Consider the following 15,542-nt stretch of genomic DNA (forward strand, 5'->3'; position numbering starts at 1 on the left):
CCATTACCATCTACATCAATAACAACCCCTCATATATTTGAATTTTGTTTTGCAATTTTCAACCCCCTCCTGAACCAAACCCTCACTTTGATGTACCTCTGTAACCACGCCCTCTCTCCATTAATACTACTCACTTCATACTGGGAATCATTGCCTTCATCCTCCTTTCACATTCCTCACACCTCCCTCACTCTGCCCTCCCCCTGCTCCTCTACACCTTCCTCCCCCCACAGCAGTGTCAACAGTGCCCACAGTAGTGCCTCCCGTTCGTCAGGGGGAGGTGGTAGTGGTGGTATTGGTGGCAGTGGTGGAGGCTCCCAGCCCCACTCACCCACCTCATCCTCCTCCTCCTCCTATCGCTACCGCAGCAGCCTGCCACATCAGCCTCCACCACCAGGGGGCATCGCTGCCCACCGCCTCAGCAGCGTCTCCTCCCACGATTCCGGCTTTGTGTCCCAGGATGCCAACATCTACTCCAAACCTCCCTCACCTATGCCATCAGACATCACTAGTCAGGTAATATTATGTTATATAAATTTAGAGTGGTAATAGGGTTTGGAAAGCTGCAGTTAAACATCTGCAGTTTCAAAAACAGGCATATAAGAAAAAATGCTGTCAGATAAAGGTTTGACTTGAGGAGAGATTTGAAGGAGTCAGTTCACCTGATTTCCTTCATTCCACGCTGTAGAACAAGAGTAATAGATACACACAGCTCATCTTGTTTAGAGTTGTTTCATATCTCTTGCATACTGTGGAGGTTAGGGTCAAGATTACCTATTACCATAAAAATGGATTTACCTTGGGAATCAATCAGAATCAAATCACTTTCACGTCATTTTTAGCTTGCTCCAGGGATATAATCTTGGGAATGTATGATGTGCACTGCAACCAGAGTATGCTGCACATGTATATGCATATGGAGTCCTGATCAGACTGAAAGACTGAAAGTCTTTTTCTGCCTTGTTTTCTCTTGTAGAAGTCATCCAGCTCTGCATCGTCAGAGGCCTCAGAAACATGCCAGTCAGTCAGTGAGTGCAGCTCTCCCACCACTGTAAGTATTCTAATCATACTGTAAAATGAGCAGCAAAACACACAAAACCAACTGAAAATTTAAGACATAAAAAGGTGGATTTAGTGATCATTTGATACGAGTAATCATAGCATCTAATATGTTTTACTTGATTATTACATACATTATTATGTCATAATACACTGATACCAATTGGTTACAGAGGTTGATGATCAGTTTAACAAGATCAGCAACAGAAGGAGACCATTGAGTGCAAAACCCTTTGTTTGGGTCATACGTAATGAATGTGTTGAAAAAGTCAGCTCTGTTGCAGCCTCACTTTGTGACCAGGCGTTAATGGTCTGTTGAGTCATATGTGTCTAATGAAAGTTGAAACCTACTGATGTTTTGGCCATGGAATATACAACTGTCTGTTCTGCAGTAAGTCTGTTCAGTCAGTCTCAATGGGCTTTCAGTTTTAAACTAAATCCAACAACTTTTACATTTATTTTTAATTCATTTGATCACTAATTAATAGTGGCTAAGTGGCAAACAAAACTGAGTGTGATTTCTGTCAAAACTAAATTATTGTTAAACAGCTGTGATAATTGTTGCGTTAAAAAAATAAAAAATATACAATAAGGCAAAGATGAATTATATTCACCAATTTGGTGAACTTTTCTGAGAGTTTTACAGATTTCTGGAGACCTCTGAATAGTACATTAAGTCTAACCTGCAACAGAACTGACAGCAGTAGCTGCCTGGAGGCTAAATGTGCTCTCCAGCAAAGAATGTTTTTGGTAGGGTCAAGCAAAATCAAATCAAATGCCATCAACTGACTAAACAAGAGAACATTGAGAAAAATGCACCTCAGACAAACAAAAAAAGTGTATTGCTGCAATTAGTGGTAGAGGGCTCTAGTCCTTGCAGGCACTTGGAGAAAAGGTCCATCTTCCAATAGCAAGATACAACATTGTTTTTAATATTTTAGAGCCATTTGCATCTTTCCTTGCTCACCACCTCACACCAGCTCATCGACTGGCACACGAACGTACTGGAACTCTCCAAAAACACAGATTCTGTCTGTTTATTTTGGAGAACTTTTCCATTTCTCTTTCATTATAAACTTTTGACCAACATCTGTTTGAAGAAAAAATACAACACTTATATCAGTGTTTCCCACAAGGCCAACTATATATAAATATATAATTTCAGGTTTGAAGCAGCATTTGTCATCTGGAAACAGCTTGCACACAGTGTCTGACTGGCTACTATATTTCAGATGCAGTGAACCATTTGTAATTCTAGTGTCATACATTGTCGGAATGCATTGTGTGGCCCATTTTAACTGGTTACCTTGATGGAATTTTTCAAGAGCCCGAGTCAGGCAGTTGCAAAACAGTCTCTCAGTTTTGTTCATCTGAGTTATTGATTATATCTGGGTGTTCGCATTTAAACAATCAGAAAATCTGATGTGGTGACATCTTCGGAATGCATGAAAAATTACTAATCTCCTCCTCACATCTATGAAACGCCTCAAGTTTCAACAGCTCATTTCTCAGCACCTACTTCAAACAGCATCTTGAAATTACTGCAAAAAAATAAAATCATGTAAAATTAAATTAAATTAAATTAGATTATACAACAAAAGAAGAGCTAAGATCGGTAACTTGAACAGCATGACTTGGCGAAATAGCTCTGTTCTTCTGTGTTGGCATAATAAGTTGTAATGTTGTTCATTTAGAGGGTACCAACTGTAACTGAAAACAACTTTCATCATCAATTATTTATCAGGATGCTGGGGTACGCTTGTCTGCAGTTACGAAAAAACCTAAACTGTTTAAAACTACATGCTAGTTTTCAGTATATGTTGTTACACTGAAACAACACTTTGCTCCATGTCCATTCATTCACAAAATTAGGGTCCAAACAGTTGCTGATCTCAATAACATCCCAAACAGGGCACTCCCATCTGTCTGTATCTCTGTGACTGGGATGGGGTTTAACTTATTATTTGAAACAGTACATTAAAAAACAGTGCTTCCACTATTGCCAATTGGAACAATTGCTACAATGGTAAAAGTGCCACAGCTGACAGAATTAAAGTATAAAAACTGTATAAACCTCTCTGACACAGTATGTCAAAGTTTAACTGAATAGGTATACATGTTGCTTCACACCACTACTTCTCATGTAGTCAACCTGAGAGAACACAGTGGTCATTGCTGAATATACTGTGGTCAATGGGATATAACCTCCCCCACCCACTGCTTTACCACCATTGCACCACCGTAGTAATGCAGCAGCAATCCTGTCAAACTGACCAAGTGACATCTGTATACAGCCTTCTCTCCCACAAACTAGACAGGGTTAAATTGCTCAGGGAATTTGGAGGGAGTTCATTTGGAGCAGTGGGCAGCCTTGCATGCAACACCGGCCGAGCAGTTAGGAGGAGTTAGGTACTTTCTCAAGTCAGTTCAGCTGTGACCTTATGATCCCAAATCTGCTTCTTTAACCACTGCACATCTCCTACTATATTGGGTTTCACCAGCACATTAGAAAACAAACAAAAACAGAACAAAACAGTTATTAAAATATGTAAAAAAAAAAAAAATTAAAAAAAAAATGCCAGTGACCATATTCTCCTTTATAAGTATGCAGAAATATACAAGTAATAGTTACTTTTAAATCAGTCAGAATTGAAATGCATGCTTCTTTTATACATCCCATCAGCTCTCTAACACAAAGAGTAACTGTTAAATGTAGATTTACTAGAGTAGATCTGTTAACCTCAATTGTGCTCCATGGGCAGCAGAGACTAACTGTGTCGAGTCCTTTGCTCTAGTCCCCATCTGCCTATCTGTGTGTTAGTGTCTGTGGTAGGTGTCCATATGCATTTGTGTCTTTTTTTTCTCATGTGTTTGGGAAGTGGTCCCATGGCTGGCTACCTCTTGCTATCTTCCGTGTGCTTGGTGCTTTTTCATTTGCTGATGACATGACTATGTCTCTCGTCCCGCAGTTTGGCTCGTCCTTCGCTACCTTCCGCCCCGCTCTTTCTCACCCTGGCTCCACCAGGCCTCTCTCTGTCATTCTTCCTGTTCCTGCGTCCCCACCCTATAACCGCCCCTCTGGATCCAGCTCCTCCTCTCCCACATCAAAGGTTCCTATGTGGAAGGTTTGTTCCCCATTCGCTTCCATTTCTTCAGTTGCACTTTTTCTTCTGTTCCTGTTTAATAAGTTCCATGTAATGCAGTTTATTTTCTTTTAATTTTCATCTCCAGGTTAACTCATTCATAATCACAATGCATTGCTTCCTTTAAATGTTCATCTCCTCCTGCTTTGTGTGCATGCATATTTTTTGACTTCCCTTGTCTCGCTGGTTTTGCAAACCACCTACTGCACTGGTGATGGGTCAAAACTAAGCAGGGTCCAAAATCACCCACATATACATATCCATTCATCCAAAAAGCCCCCTACTCTCATACACAAATGTAAACGCACTGTTCCTAGCACCCAAACCTACCACACCAATAAAGGCCCCGTCCCTCTGCACCCAGATGAAGGGCTTCAAACTGCTGGATAGCGGACAAGTCTTTTGAGCTAATTATTCTAGCTACTTCATGTTTATTAATTCCACTCACCTCTTCAGGATTGGTCCAAAGCAGGTCAGTATGAACAGTCCATGGCTGCAGCAACAGTTCAGAGAAGAAAGGAACCTCTTGATAGGCTGAGGGAGAGCGAGTCATCACCAGGCTCTCCCGGATATGCAGGGCCATCTCACCCGGAGGACGCACAGAGGCCCAGGATGACACCAGCTAATGTTGCTGCCAAGGTAAATCTAGATGATGCTAGCAGGCTGACTGAAGACAGTAAATTTGTGTATGCAGCAATGCAGATATTGTGGCCAATCGATAAGCGATAAACTTGACAAATCTGATCTGTCAAAAATTACTGAGAGAGTAATGCAAACATGACTGCATCTGGTGTCCTTCAAAGTAGCAAACTACATTCTAATTCTAATGTGTGCTCATGTCTATGGGACTCACAGGTGAAAAACAGCCTTGTTGTTCAGCTGGATGAGACAAGGTCATCGTAAATGATTTAGAAGTAGCTGCCAAAATCTGTGGTGCATTTATGCCCCGAAAACATTATTTTATTTTGTTTTCTTATTCGACAATACAGAATGGCAGCATGTAACTAAAATCATCTCATGTGGAGAAAATGTGTTTGTAGTTTGAGCCGTGACAGAATCCAAATGTTATGAGACTGCTCATACTGTATGCTGCTGGTGCTGGTGATATGTGACTAGGAGTTAGTGGATGAAAGTAATACACTTCTGATTCTTGAAACAAATGGCTGGTCAAACATCACTTTAATGCAGCTTTCTGCTTAATGCACTCAGCACGGAGATGAGGTTTCTCCAGCTGCCAGTGACCTGGCTATGGTCCTGACCAGAGGACTGAGTATGGAGCAGCAGAAAAGCAGCAGAGACTCCTTGCAGTATTCCAGCGGATATAGCACAGAGACAACAACCCCATCCTGCTCTGAGGACACAATTCCTTCACAAGGTGAAGCCCTAATATGCATCTTTTAATCATGTTCTTTATTAAAATTAACCTGGGTGCATTCATTTTCATGTGCTTGGTAACATCTTATGAAAAATACCTACTAAGAAAGGTGGAATAAAATCACATGAAGTAAATTAGCTATTTAAGGATACAGACAGCAGCTACAGTGTAAGACAGATGTTTCTTTGACAGCAGCTGGAAAATGACAATATTGAGATAAAACTGAAAATTATTTAACGTGGTTCTACATTAGTGTCCTGGCTCTCAGTTGCAGGCTTATTCTACTTGAAATGATGAGGCTATCTCTTTGCCATTACAATTATGTGTCCACAGTAAATTGTCTTTCCTCTTTCATTTGTTCTCCTCTGTAATATATCTTTTTCTACCTTCCTCGCCCCTCACATTAGGTTCAGATTATGACTGCTACTCTGTGAATGGTGATGCCGAGGGGCCCGATGGACAGACGGAGTTTGACAAGTCCTCCACTATTCCCCGCCACTCTAACATTGCCCAGAACTATAGACGCATGATACAGACCAAGAGGCCAGCCAGCACAGCCGGCCTGCCCAGTGGGGCTCTTGGTCCAGGGGTTCATGGTATACCAGGACAACCCGGTGGAGTTGGTGGGGGTGGAGCAGGGACACCAGGCACTGCCACCATACGCCGAACCCCGTCTACCAAACCGGGCGTGAGGCGCACATTGTCTAACGCAGGACCCATTCCCATCCGACCACCCATTGTGCCTGTCAAGACACCCACCGTTCCTGGAGACTCACATTCACCTGGCGCAGGTGGGTATGCAGGTGGAGGGCACGCAGGTGGAGTCCCTGTTCGAGTGGGAAGTGAGGAGTGCGTGTTCTTCACTGGAGTCGAGGACTCACAAGGAGCGCTTGACTATGTAAAGGCATCACCAAAACGTCTCAGCCTGCCTAACACGGCCTGGGGATCAGGGGCAGCGTTAGAGGTCTATGCCCAGCAGCATGGTGGCCTTGTCATGGGAGTAGGCTCAGGGGGCGGATCAGAGGAAGATCAGATGATCGCGGCAAATCGGCACAGTCTGGTGGAGAAAATTGGTGAGTTGGTAGCCAGTGCACATGCCCTTGGAGAGGGGCAGTTCCCTTTCCCTGCCCTCCCCGATGACCCAGCCCCACCACCAACTGGCCCCACTGATTCTCAGACAGGGACAGAAGGGGCAGAAGGGTCTGGTGACATGCTGACCACCATCAGGAGAGGAGTTCGCCTTCGCAAAACAGTCTCCAATGACCGCTCAGCTCCACGCATATTGTGATGGGAGGAAAAGCAGAAAGAGGATGATGCTTGTCAACCAATAGGGAGTCAGGTGTTGGCGTGATGCAACCCAACCGCCTAGTACAAACACAAAACCTGTGTACCATGTAGGTGAAGCTATAATATAAGACAAGATAAACAAAAACAAAACATACATGAGAAAAAATGCTTAAAGACACCATTAGAATAAATTATATATAATGTAATGATAATGATAACATTAATAATTTTAACCCATACCGACAATTAAAAATTAAATACTGAATATTGACAGGCTCCTAGCAGGCCACTATAACTAGTGTGTGTTGGACGCATGTTTGTCTTCTATACACCATCACCCAGGGATGGAAAGACTCGCCGGAAAAACAGATAAGATAAAAAAAAAAAGAGACAAAGAAAGAGAGAAACACTGTTTCTGCACAGTTACACCCTTTCCTATCTTCTTCCCCAACTAACCTAACTGTCTGATCCCACATGAAAGACTGATGACTGAAGAAGGGGCTTCATGGGGGTTTGAGAGGAAGGAGGGCTGGTAGTGCCATGTGACCAGCTGGATTTGAAGCTTCGGTATTAGCATGGGGAGCTAACAGGCCAGAGGCCTTCTCTGGTTCATCCCAATGTAAAAGAGTCCTTAAAAAATTCTGTTGGCATTGAACCGTGCTAGTGCCCCCTTCCCCCCTCACTCTTTCCCCCTCTCTCTCTATCTCTCTGTAGTGTGTGCGTGCATTCATGTGCATGCATGTGGACAAATGTAAAAAATTGAGTGTGTGTACATGTGAATGACTGTGTGTGCGTGTGTACGTGTGTTAGCGCGAGGGGGGTGGGTAAAGCTCTGCTGCAGGACAGCTGGTTACCCAATGTGGGCAGGGCTTTTATCCTGTGTGTTGTGTGTGTGTATTTTCTTGTTTATATTGTGACGTCATTTACCTTGTTACCACTGTATGAGAAGTTACGAGACGTAATCCAGGCGTATAGATATATTCATATATATTTTCTAGAACCAGAGAGTTCAATCAGAAATGGAGCAATAAATGTGTTTTATTTTCTTGTTTCGAAGACGCTGATTGATGGGGGATTGTAGTTTCTCCTTTGTCACATCCAGGCAATCATCAGGAATGCTAAATTATACATCAACTGTGAATTCATGCCTAACCGGGTTTGGCGTGTGTCTCTCTGTCCTGGTCTCTTTCTGGTGAATGAAATGAATTACAAAAATTTGAAAAAAAGGAAAACTGTAAGCACTTTGATAAGGGGTAGAGTATGTATAATATCCAGTAGGTGTTGCTGTTGTCATACTGTATGATAGGGGGAGTGAAAGTGAAAGATGGTTGCCTAAGACTGTGTCCTGAGGAAATTATTTAATATATGAAAGAAGAAGAAGACAGGGAGAGGAAGAGGAAGTGTTAAAGACTGCTGGAACTGGAGTGATAGGCCAAATGAGAGACTGAATAAGAAAGTAGTGCAAAATATCCATCTGAAAATGGATTGGGTGTCATGGCTGGGTAAGCCATCGGCTGCTGTCAATCATCTAAACCTTGTACGATGTGGGGGAACTCTAATTTGAAGTACTGAAGACACGATGTAAAAAAACAAACAAAAAAAAAAACAAATGCACTGCACACATAGGCCGCCCTAAATCTGGATCTGTGCTTCTAATTGTTCAACCAAATTACACATTTTTTCACCAGTCGTGCAAATAGTTTTAGTTTTTAAAGATGAAATATCTGTTTGAAATTTCTGCCTCCGCCTCACACTGGAGGACATGCAATGCTTGACTTCTTTTTACTGTGGAAAAAGACCTTCAAAAAGTGTTGAGCACATGCTGGATTTCAGAGAGTAACAAGAACACTGTCTCAAAAATGACACATTACTGTTGAATTTTCTAAATGCCATTTTCAACACTGTGAGTGCAACACATGGACTTTTGTTCATATCTGTGATATTTTGCAGAAATTTCAAATTCAAATAAAAATCCAAATAAAACCAAAACTACAAGCATAGAGAAGCAACAAGTGATTTGGTCTCAGTGTTCTTATCCAGTAGCAGCCATGCATGCTGTGAGTTCAAGACACTTACAATGGAATCTTGAGTCTTGTTTAGATGGAAATAATAGCACACACCCCTTTGTAAGGATATAGCCTTGCAGGCTAAAAGGACACAAAACAAAAACAGCACAGCTATAGAAAAACACTGAGCGTTGTAGTTATTGAATTAATAGTTGATATGCTTAATGGACAATACTATTCTTCTAATAAGCAGAATAAAACCCAGTCAGGATAAAGATGCCCCTTACTGTTGTGATATCCAGCAGAACGTTTTGTGCATGTTAGGCGTGTCCCTCCTGATTGACGCTGAGGTTCATGTAAACTCACATATACAGTGCTTTTATTTAGCATCCATGTAAACAATTACACTAGAAACTCTACTCAGAGATGTAATTGCCAGTGTGGGGCAGTTACACTGCAATAACGTTGCTTGCTAATGCTTTACTTGTTGCAATTCATATTAAGGGTTTACATTTTGAAATTCCACAATAACTAAGCAACAATTTTGGAGTCAGCGTGTTTGCAGACGTAGCACTAGTCTGATGGAGGCTTGACACCAATTCCATCTCTAGATGGCAGCTGGATGAGTTAGCTTGGTGAAGGGACGGGTCACTGAAAGGGAGATCAGTCGTCAAAAGTATTGCTAGTTGCCAGCTAGCTACTGGATTCCAGTTCACCTCAGGACATGGCTGTATGAACGGATTATTTATGAACATTGTAAGATGTGAAAAAGATGTCTTTGCATATGACAAAGCAGGAGGATTTAAATTAAACTTCTGAAGTTGACAAAGAGGGAAAGATGTGTGGAATGAGCATTTCACTGCCTGGTCATACAATATGTGCTGTACTTGTAAAAGAGAATCAGGCGCACAGATTTGGTATAAAGGTTTGTTAGAAAATATTACATAGACTATTCAGTTTTTCTTTTCTTCTACAGTACTGTTTGAATATTTAGTCTTACTTCTAATTAATGTAAAAATTAGAAAAAAAAAAACTCCAGTTGTAACACAAACTACTAAGCTGTGTAACATATGGATGTAGAATGTGTGGGCTCAGAGTGGGTGTGTCCTTGCTTGGCTGTTGATCTGTAGGCTAGTGAACTCTTCATCAACATGTCTGTACGCTCTAGCAGTGATCTGAACATAGCCAGTGACATCAACTCTCTTACACACTCTTATTTATTTGTTATTTTTTTTTATTTTTTTGTCTTGAATGGAGAATTGTTTTAGACAGATTTGTGTCTAATTAAAGAGAACATTCGGGTGATAAGGTGATAGAGAGGATACCGTCTGCATTTTATTATAATTTTTTTAGTATTATTATTATTTTAACTTTGCAACAGTGTGGCAACAAGGGGCTGTTGTTATGTGTTTTTTTTTTTTTTTTTGGTCTAGGGGGAACTACTTTATGTGTGTTGAATCTGACTGGATGATAGGGTTGAAGGAGAGAGCAGATTGCTTGGACTCCATTCCCAAAAAAGAAAAGATTACATTGTGGGTGATAAAATGTTCTTCTGAATAATTTGTCTGAGACCACCTCTCAAGGTTCCACTGTACATGAATCCATATGCTGAATGTACTACAAGGTCAAGGAGGACGTCCAACTGTACGTGCTTGATTTTCTTGAATGAACTACTGCAACGTCAGAACTTTGTTCACATTTGATTGAATTAAGTTTTCACTTCACAGTAGGAAAGCAATACAGGGGTAGTGTATGTACATTCACAATGATGTTTCACTGTGGGTATGATAAAGGAAAATACCACTGTTTTGTCCATTATAGGATACTTGTGCTTTCCATCGAAAAGCTATTCCATATTGCATATCTCAGATGATATAAATTTAGAGCACCAATTCCACTAGTCTGTGGAAACAGGCTGTGGAATGCGTATGTGTTTTGCTGTATGTTTATTTACTGTTTACTAACTAAGAACAAAATTCACTGCCAGTTTTCTACAGTAAGTTATTGCTTGAATAAAGAGTTGGTCGTGCTCTGCAGAATAGACATTGATTCCAGATGATGGATAACAACTCAGGACCAGACAAGGATTCTGAATGAATTCTGAGTCTAAACAGGCTAAACAGCACACGTCTGCCTGTAGGATGAGCCTGAGAGGACAGAAAGATCTAACATTGCTATTTTCCATTAAAATACCCAGTCAACAGCACAATCTTTAAAAAAACAACAACTAAGTAATGTTTTCTTTTTTAACATGTTGGATTTACTGTATATTGAACTAACTGTCTGAACAAGCTGAAATAACTACTCTGCTACAGTGTCAATATGTCCATTTTATTACTGTATGTGGTTTGAAATGAGTTTACTGCTAAATAGGGAAGTTGGCTTCGGTATGAGTGCACACAGACACATATTCACGTGCATGCAGGTGTGCATGTATACACTCAAACATGCACACATACACATACATGTAGTTGGAATACACACTCAAAACAGTCCCTACCAATTCAACCGAGAAAACTCACACAGCCTTTACTACAGCTTAGAATGGAAGCGTCGTAGAAAATGACATTTTTACATTAAATTCACAATTTGGTTGAGTCAAGAGGTTGAAAACTGAACTTTCGGTGACATTAACAGCTCTTTCATCTCTTTCTAGCAGCTGACATTTTTGGCCAGTTCGGTTAGTGTGTGAGCTAGACAACATCTTAAGTAAAACACATATTGAGTATAGGTGCAATGCACTTAAATGTTGGAATAAAGGCTTCAAAAACTACAGTGCTGGAAAAAAAAAAAAAGAAAATGTTGAATGACGTTTGACATTTTGGGAAATACTCCAGTTCATGCATAGACTTAGATGAGAAGACTAATTCTACACTGATCTCTGTACACATTCGATATGATATCACATTCGATATGATGCCTTCAAGGGTGAAACCCAAACACTTTTTTCCCCAACCCGCACCTCCAAAATTGACACGACATACATTCTTTGATTAATTTACACAAATCTTAAACCAGTGTAAGGTCAGGCACAGTAACTTTCTGTCACTGAAGAGACTATAGAAAAAAAAAATTGAATAACGTTTCCCAAAGTGTTGAGCTCCGTTTAATTTGATGAAAACATGTCTAAAGAATTTATAAATTCCTCTTAAACCTGACATTTTATACCTCCAAATCCTTCTCTTCCTTTACCGTTCTCTCCCAGTTTCTTTTCTTTAATTGTCACTCAGCCTCCATCCTCAGCTTCTGAGCAGTACACCTCAGGATGCCTTGTAGCTGACAAATGAGAAAAAATCGCTTGTCATGATGGGAGTCCTATTGGCTGTGGTTTGCCTTCCTTTGCCCCACAGCCTATCAAAGCTAATGAAAAATAACTCTGATAAAGTCTTTATTTTCCCCACAGTATTTGGTGAATGCACACTCAGCTCAGTTTATTAACTCTCTGTCTGACTCCCCGTCAGTCTGTTTCCTCCCTTCTCTCTGTGTGTGGCTGCAATTTGCCTCAGTATGCATGTGTACAACAATTACGTGTGCGTGTATGTATCATAATGGCTACTGGGTGGTATCATTGTAGGCCCTTGGTGTGTTGTTTAAAGCATTGGAATCGTTAGCGAGGGTAAACTTCTCCCTGGTGTGCACAGTAACATGAGCCGGTTTCAAGGCAAGCAGATGGATGTCTAACGTGCTCAACGCTAGATTACATTTTAATTAATTTTGATCAGGCTTTTGAAGACATCTTTTTGGCATCATCTCACAAGCAGCTTATATTACTTTGATGGTTTCTTGGTGAGCCTCTCTCACAGAAACCTATTAATGATAATTTAAGAGTGCACAGGCCTCTTAAAACATACTCAAATGTGCAGAATTGTTTTATGCTATGCTGAGCTAAACTCTTAAGCGCAATAAATAGATAATTAATTAATTACAATAAAATCAGCAAAATTACTCAACAGAAGTTATGCCAATAAGGATCTGGTTGAAGATTTGGCTGAAATGATAATTAAAGCTAAAGGGTCATTGTGAAATCGTACTGTAATATTAGGATGACAATATGAAAACATACTCAGTAGTCAGTAAAAAAATATTTTCTTATCATCACTGCCATTGGTCAGTATGTAACCCCTGAATTTAACTTTACATTTCAAGAGGAGCACTCTGTTTTTCCCTCTTTCACTTACATCGCACATAAACAAGCTGAGGATGTTTTAGTTTCAGCATAGGAAGTATTGTGACAGGGCCTTTCAGTATGTTCCAAAAGCATGTAGGCCTTTTCTACAACATCAGCCAAGTAACATCACCATCATAGTCATTGTAATGAATTCGTTTGATTTCTCTGTTCTCTGTTGGCTTTAACTTTGTAAATTTTGGCACCACTCATGAGGTAATATTACTAGATCCACATCTTGCATAACACTCCTTAGGCTAAAGCTCAACTGACTCCATCAGTGGCCTTGTAATTTTGCTGTAGCCAGATGTCTCACAACAGAATTAGGAGAAAGGTACAACAGAAGCTTAGATTTTCTGTTTGATCAATGACAAAGAAACATTCAGCCAACTTCTCCCAGCCAGTAAACTTCTTGACCAGTTTCCCTGGTTACTGAGATTTATAGGAACTTGGAAGACTTCCACTGTGAGCATTTGCTCACAGCATGAACGCACAGTTAGAAATCTATCTGGAAATTTTGTGGACTACAGCAATATTTGTGGTGTGGAATTCTTCACAATTCTCTCCATAAAACTCTGTCGTAACTTTCGTTAAATGCAAACACAAAATTTCCAGAGAAGCAATGTAAATGTCACCCATTTAAAAGAGTCATGTGTTGTTGTTCTTTTTCGAAGTGATGCAAATAGGAAACGGTACTAGTCATAAAAGGTTGTTTTTATTTGTGCATACACCAAATGCAGCATCATGAATTTGTTGTATGTAATACCCACTCTTTTAGCCATCTGCCCAAGTTAAATTGAATTATGGACTTGTGTGAGTGTATGAGCTTGAGCATGTGTGTGGTGCACAAGGACTCGTGGTTAAGACCCCTACTGTTCCTCCCTCCCACCTCCTACACACAATCTGTCAATGCGTCCTGCTGTCTATTACTGAAGGAATCCACTACACAAACACACGCACATGCTGGTCTGATCGAACATGACTAAGGTAGATTCTCAGAAACCAGATGAGGGTTCACTGAAGACCTCAAGATGATATCAAATGATTATTCTTATGTAACACACTGCAACTTTCTGTCATACAGCCATGCAGATAGAGTGGTCACAGTGGCCCCTGGTACCACTGTCACTAAACTGAATGTCTTAATGTCTATACTCCAGTTCTTGGTAGTGTCTTTTGCTCGCTTGTTCTCTTTCTCTTCTTCTTCCTGGACAGCCAACAACTTAAATCTACAATGAAATCTCTGCAAACTCACCACAGAAGTATTTTCGAGGGGGTTATTTTTTCAGAGACACAGCTGCTTCATCTTTTTGAACAAACCAATCTTTTGGTCCTCTCTCCCTCTCCTCCTCTCCCTGAGTAGCCCCACAGGCACTGTGGTCGTGTCTTTCTCCCTTCTCTTTCTCCCCCTCTTATGCTCTTATTCTTTAATTTATTGTGAATTGATTTCTAAGGTTGTTTTGCCTCTGTCTGAAGATACGGTTTCTTTTCTGTCTTCCTTTTTGTAAAATTGACCTTTTTTTGTTAACTTTAGTCACTGCTAATGTAACAAAATGCACTGTGATGATTCCAGTATTAATAAAAGTTGTACTTAAACTGTGTGCCACTGTGCAAACTGTGTCTTATTAGTTGAGAACCACGGCCAAGGGCCTCTACTATCTACATGGTTCAGTGTACACAGTGAGAAGTGGTTGAGTATGGGTCAGTGAATTGTCTGTACGCCTTCTAAAGCCAGCTCAGGGTAAGAATAATAATAATAATAACAGTGTGATACTTTAACTATGCAGATAATAAAAAAAAAGACAATTGTGTCTCACAATGCCGGGTGAAGAATCTGTTTAAATTCTGAATCCATACTCTCACAGTACTGTACTCTTTATATCAGATGTTTTAATTGTCTTTGTAATATTACCATAGATTGGCACAAAACAAGAATATCACCACAATTTGTAGACAATACAGAAACATATGGGCATCTATATAAAATATATGACTACCATGTTTACTAAATAGAACTTAACTGTTCTTATCTTGACATAACACTAGGTAAATCATCGTTTTCCAAACTCCTCCAACCTAGTTTGTCCTACTCATTTTAGAATGTGTCTTATACTCATATACCCCAGTACCCTAACTAATTTCAAATCAGTCGGCACTTGGTTTTGAACACATCCACCCCTTCAATAAATTAACAGTACGCAGGATGGAAATTATCAAGGGCTGCGTTACAAGTTTGTCTGTTGGCCTATTTTCTCAGTCAGATGCAGCTGTAGCCTGCAGATTTAATTCAGAGCAGTTTTTTCTTTATAGTGCAGGATTTTCATAAGAACAACTCTGCAGGAAGATGCTTCGGAGGGTGTAGCTGGTCATGAGCCCGTCATGAATCATATCATTTAATAGTAGAACCCAAACATGAAAATGATAAAGCACAAGCAATCTGTGAGGTTAAAATGTTAATCTCAAAGATGCTGAGTTTGATCAACTTCCTCATTCCTGCTCCTATATTG

At 40.4% G+C, this 15,542-nt stretch overlaps 1 protein-coding gene across 4 annotated transcripts in view; it reads left to right on the forward strand.

The window, feature by feature from the left end:
- mtss1lb (MTSS I-BAR domain containing 2b) overlaps positions 1-14,636 on the forward strand; it is a 72,108-nt gene extending 57,472 nt beyond the window's left edge. For 2 of the 4 annotated variants that reach the window (XM_047579921.1, XM_047579919.1), the window contains 6 exons: positions 234-516; positions 977-1,051; positions 4,029-4,184; positions 4,659-4,841; positions 5,412-5,577; positions 5,985-14,636. In XM_047579921.1, the coding sequence (XP_047435877.1) occupies positions 234-516; positions 977-1,051; positions 4,029-4,184; positions 4,659-4,841; positions 5,412-5,577; positions 5,985-6,865 (1,744 nt within the window). In that variant the 3' untranslated portion in view covers positions 6,866-14,636. The remainder of the gene's footprint in view (positions 1-233; positions 517-976; positions 1,052-4,028; positions 4,185-4,658; positions 4,842-5,411; positions 5,578-5,984) is intronic. The other 2 variants (XM_047579922.1, XM_047579923.1) reach the window with 2 other exon arrangements.
- Positions 14,637-15,542: the final 906 nt, after the last annotated feature.

The sequence above is a fragment of the Mugil cephalus genome, chromosome 3 (assembly GCF_022458985.1).
Source record: "Mugil cephalus isolate CIBA_MC_2020 chromosome 3, CIBA_Mcephalus_1.1, whole genome shotgun sequence".
Lineage (NCBI taxonomy): Eukaryota > Metazoa > Chordata > Actinopteri > Mugiliformes > Mugilidae > Mugil > Mugil cephalus.